This window comes from Apaloderma vittatum, unplaced genomic scaffold, assembly GCF_000703405.1.
Source record: "Apaloderma vittatum isolate BGI_N311 unplaced genomic scaffold, ASM70340v1 scaffold29915, whole genome shotgun sequence".
NCBI lineage: Eukaryota > Metazoa > Chordata > Aves > Trogoniformes > Trogonidae > Apaloderma > Apaloderma vittatum.
In genome coordinates this window covers 2,282-7,010 of record NW_009717012.1, presented here as the reverse complement: position 1 = coordinate 7,010, position 4,729 = coordinate 2,282, and the positions used below count along the sequence as shown (strand labels likewise).

At 57.1% G+C, this 4,729-nt stretch overlaps 1 protein-coding gene across 1 annotated transcript; it reads left to right on the top strand.

The window, feature by feature from the left end:
- Window positions 1-4: 4 nt before the first annotated feature.
- LOC104274202 (matrix metalloproteinase-28-like) lies at window positions 5-316 on the top strand (the record flags this gene model as incomplete). The annotated part of the gene is made up of 1 exon (XM_009869752.1): window positions 5-316. A coding segment is annotated over one exon (312 nt), but the record flags the coding sequence as incomplete, so codon positions are not given.
- Window positions 317-4,729: the final 4,413 nt, after the last annotated feature.

The window sequence follows — 4,729 nt, the reverse complement described above, 5'->3', positions numbered from 1 at the left end:
CACCGCGCTCTACTTCCAGCAGCTCCGGCGCCTCGTCCTCTTCAAAGGCCCCAAGTACTTCGTGGTGAGCGAGGAGCCCCTCAGTGTGGAGCCCTACTACCCCCGCAGCCTGCGGGACTGGGAGGGCTTGCCCCCCGGCACAACGGGCGCCCTCGCCCACCGTGACGGCTTCGTCTACTTCTTTCGGGACGACCAGTACTGGCAATTCGACCGGGCGAAGCTACGAGTGGTGGCCACTGGCAAATGGGCTTCCCAGTTACCCTGGATGGGCTGCACGGTGGGCAGGACCTCTTCTGAACGGAGAGTGCTGGGATGAAATGGGGGGTGGGTGAACCCCACCTTGCTTCGTCGCTGCCTGGATCCCTCTTTATTTGACTCTGGGCTCCCATCCAGGGAGGGCCGGGGAGGGCCAGGGTCGGTGGAGCGATTCCCCAGCAGGGCAGGGATGCAGCTGGGACGTCAGCCCGGGCAGTTCTGCTGAGCTGGAGTCTTTGGGAGGTGATACTTTTTTTTTAAAAGAGCACAAAAAACAAGGTATAAGCCATGGAGACTGCAAACACCCCTGTGTCTCACATTCAGGATGTTGTTACATATTTTTATTTTTTTTTCAAACTGGGACTGGGGTTTGTTGATACTTCAGGAGTCTTTCTCCTGTCATCAGGCAGGGAGGTGCCTCGCCGTGACTTGCTTTGGGGTTTGGGTGGTTTTACGGTGTCTCCTGGTTCAAACAAAAAGAGACAAGACATTTGGACAAAAATACATTGAGTTTTGCCCCTGCTGCACGTGCAGAGGCCCCTCTCCTGCCTCCTCCTCCTCTCCCTTGCCTCGCAGGGTTGGCACCTCCGGCTGGAGCCTGTCTGCTTTGCTGGGCTGGGTCCACATCCCAGCTGGAGACACCAGCACTGCAGAGTCTTGGGGGAAAAAGCAGAGGGTTTAGGTGTTAGGAGCCTCTTTGGGATGAAGAGAGCGGGGAGACCCAGCTGAGCTGCTGATCGTGTCGCTGTGGGACGGTGCTGGGCAGCTGGAGGGTGGCAGGAGCGTTGCAGCCTGGCTTTCTGATGGCGTTGGGGTGGCTGGGTGGTTTCTCGGGTGTCTAACAAGGGTTGTGCTCGCCTGGCAGCCTCTCTTGTGTGCAGAAAAAGCGTCTGTCCTCTGCTCTGTCTCTGCAAGAGATGGGGCCAATGTATTTTTTGAGCCCACAGTTGGATGAGTGGGGGTAGAAACTGGGGGAAGAGAGGGAGAGGAGAGGGCGAGCAGGACAGACAGACATGTCTGTGCATGCAGGTTCATGAGGACAGCTCGGCCACATATTCCTCATTCCTTTCCCAAAGCAGGCTCCCCACCTGGAAACGCTGCTGGGCACGGCTGACCCGGGCCGGCGTCTCCCATCGCCCGTGGGGGAGCGGCCCGGCGGCTCCCATCGCCCGGGGGGCAGCGGCGGGTCCCTGAGGCTCGAGTGCGGTGGCAGCAAATGCCAGCCCTGGGTGCTCACTGGGACGGGGCTCAGCTCGCTTAAAATGTCCTTTGATTTGAGTGATTTGGGATATTTTCACTGTGCTGGGGTTGCACATGGGTGGGCTGCTGCTTCGCTGGTGGCTCTCTCAGGACTCGGACCCCTGCTTAGGGTCGGTGTCTTTGGCACTGGGCTGTGGCTGATCCTGCCGCACCGAGAACCACCACAAGTTGTTTTGTCCATTTTCTGCGTTGTTTCTGTCCATTTTCTGTGGTGTTTATGAGTGAGCCCTTCCTGCACAGACACGGGGACTTGATCTCCTCACGGCTTTAAATCTCAGGGGGCTTTCAGTGTTGCCAAAGAGACGGAGCTGCATCGTTTTTTATTTTGAATCGAATGATAATAAGGCGACATTGCTTCCAGGGAGTCCCAAGGGCTTGGAGACCTGATGTCAAATAAAACAAGCCTCTGGATATGCGCTGTTGGGTTTTCTGTTTGCTTTCATGTCACGCTTTTGTATTTTTTTTAAGCCCGATCTCCCGTTTCCTGAAAGGGCTGTATTTAAGATGCATGTGTGTGTGTTTGGGGCTGGAGTGGGTATTGCTGTTGGCCTCAGCTTTCCTGCTTGCTGGATCAAATGAGGGGAATGGAGCCCACCAAAAACTCACTGAACTAAAAACGGAAACTATTCCCTACTTCGTCTTAAGTTAGGGAGGATTTTGTCACATCTTGTTCTGTGCTAATAGTGAATTCACGCTGATGGAGCCCACCAAAAACTCACTGAACTAAAAATGGAAACTCTTCCCTACTTCGTCTTCAGTTTTGTCACATCTTGTTCTGTGCTAATAGTTTGTTGTGATTTTTTTCCTGGGTGAATTCACGCGGCTGGGGGCCCTCCAGGTCTCCCCCTCCAGCCCCTTGCAGTGTGCGAAGGTGGGTCCTCGCCTCCCACGGGACTGGTAGCACCCTGAACCCTTCCGTGCTGCTCCTGTTTGCTTTGCTTCGTGCCGTGACATGCCGGGACGTCCCGCCTGCAAGGTGCAGAACCCGCTGGTGTCGCAATGTTTGCAGAGATCAGTCCTGCCTCCGTCCCCGCTCTCATCTCCTGACTGGAGCCACCCTCCCACCTCCAGCCCCCTCAGCTGCCACCGGCCGTGGGGTCTGCAGGATGACGGGGTGAGGCGTGGAGGTCATGGGGAGATGGGTGGGGGTGACAGGGAGATGGGTACTCTGCGCCTGAAACTCTTCAGAGAAGCAGCCGAGCGTTGTCCCCTTTGGTGTCCCCTTAGGAGAGAGCTGGGCGTCCCTTCTGCTGTGGCTCTGGAGGCTGAGGACAGGACAACCCTGAATCCTCTCCTGTTTTGGGGGTTCCTTTTCCTCCTTGCTTGCCGCTGTGTGTTCCCCAGGGCTGTGTGCCTTGGCGTCATGCCTGATGCTGAGCACAGCGTTGCTGGCAGAGCGGAGGTGACTGTACCGCAACGTCCGCACCCTGCGAATTAGGGGGTCCCAGGGGAGGTGGGCCCACAGGCTGAGCTATGCAATCGGCCCCTCTGGGTGCTGTGGCTGAAAGTCCTACGTCACAAGGGTTCTCTTCTCCTCTGGGCATGCCAGGCGCAGACTCCTCCGGCCACACATTCCCCAGCCCTGGGGAATAGCTGGGATTCTTGGCTTTCCTTCCCCAGAACGACACCGGCTGATCCTGGCCATGATCTGCAGTGAGCAGCAGCAGCAGCTGGCTCTGAGGAGAAGACAGGGTCCCCTCACACAGCCCCCCAAGCTCGCGAGAGGCTCTGTTCCAGTTCCAAGGTGCAAGCATGTCCCCGGGAGATGTGCTGCTGGGGCAGCTCTGCAAGCCCTGCATTAAGGAGGGAGTCTGGGACATTCCCAGCGGTGCCCACTCACCCTGGTAGTTCTTAAAGCCCCAGCTCCCAGAGTCACACCAGCCTTGGGGGAGCTCAGCTTTTGCAGAAGACCTGACTGCCGTCAGCAATTTGGGAAGAAGTTTGCCAGACAGCGCAGTGCAGGGCAAAGGCATCCCAATAACCCAGCTCCCAGTTTATTGTATTTTATTTTCAGAAAGAGGTTTAGGGGGAGAGCATTGATGAGTTTGTGCTGTGATTTCCAGGTAGAGCTACTGCATTTCCTTGGAGCCAGGGCTGAGCCCTGACACATTGCACATTGTGGGGCTTCCCGAGGGCTGCCCCTTGCTCCATGTCTTGGAAAGCAAGTGGTGCCAGTGGTGTCTGTTTTTCCCCTCTACCTCCTGCAGCTCCTTCAGCCTCTTCCTCCTCTATCTCTCTGCTGGGACATTCCCAGGTCACACAGAAGCCCTGTGGGACAGTTGAGTGGAGGAGTTTGGGGGGTCTGACCACCGTCAAGACTAGATCTCTCTGAGGAATCTCTGCCCTGACCCCTATGGCTTTGGGAAGCCCTCACCTCAGGGTTTGGCTTTCCCCCTCCTGGGGCTGCTGGTGCCCCAGGTGCTCGTGGGGAGGGCAGGAGGGATGCAGAGCCGTTGGTCTGACCATCACCCCTATGACATGTTTAGAGGGCCTCACGCTGGAGCAGCGCGGAGCTCAGCCTCTCTCCATCCCTCTCTCAGCACCCCACCCAGGGAGGAGGGAGCCCTGCTCAGGGTCTCCTGTGCCGGGTCTCCCTCTCTTGTGTGGGCTTCTCCCCACGAGGTGTTTGGGCTTGCATGACATGTGGTGGCATCATGGCAGAGTGCCTGAGCTTGTAAAACGGGTGCCAGCCTGCCTCAGGGCCCTCAGGTTGAGGATGTGTCTGGGTTAATGGTTGGATGATGTTAGGTTAATGGTTGAACTCGATGGTCTTAAAGGTCTTTTCCAATGTAGGCAATTCTGTCATTCTGTGATCGTGTAGGCCCCCTGAGTCACCCCACCTGCAGTGGAGGTGGGCGCAGGAGTGGCAGGGAGGGTGCAAACCTCCCCTCTTTTGGGGTTGTGAGTGACTGGGATGCTGAAGAGCTGCTCTCTAACCTCCTCCTGCCCCCGTGCTGGGAACCTCCAGGGAAAATCCACCCCTGAGATGGCTGGAGAAGGAGCAGAGCTGCAGGTGCTCAAGGGTTAACAGGGAGTGTTTGCAGCCCTTCCCTTGTCACCAAGGAGAAGGGAACAGCACTTAGGGAGGAAACAAAACACCCACTGCCCAGGAGGATGATTTTCTTTCCCAAAACACCCCCAGAAAGGCTCTGGGCACCAGGAGAATCGCGTCTTCATCCCGGGTGGCACAGAGCAAGTGGCGCCGGGTGAGTGT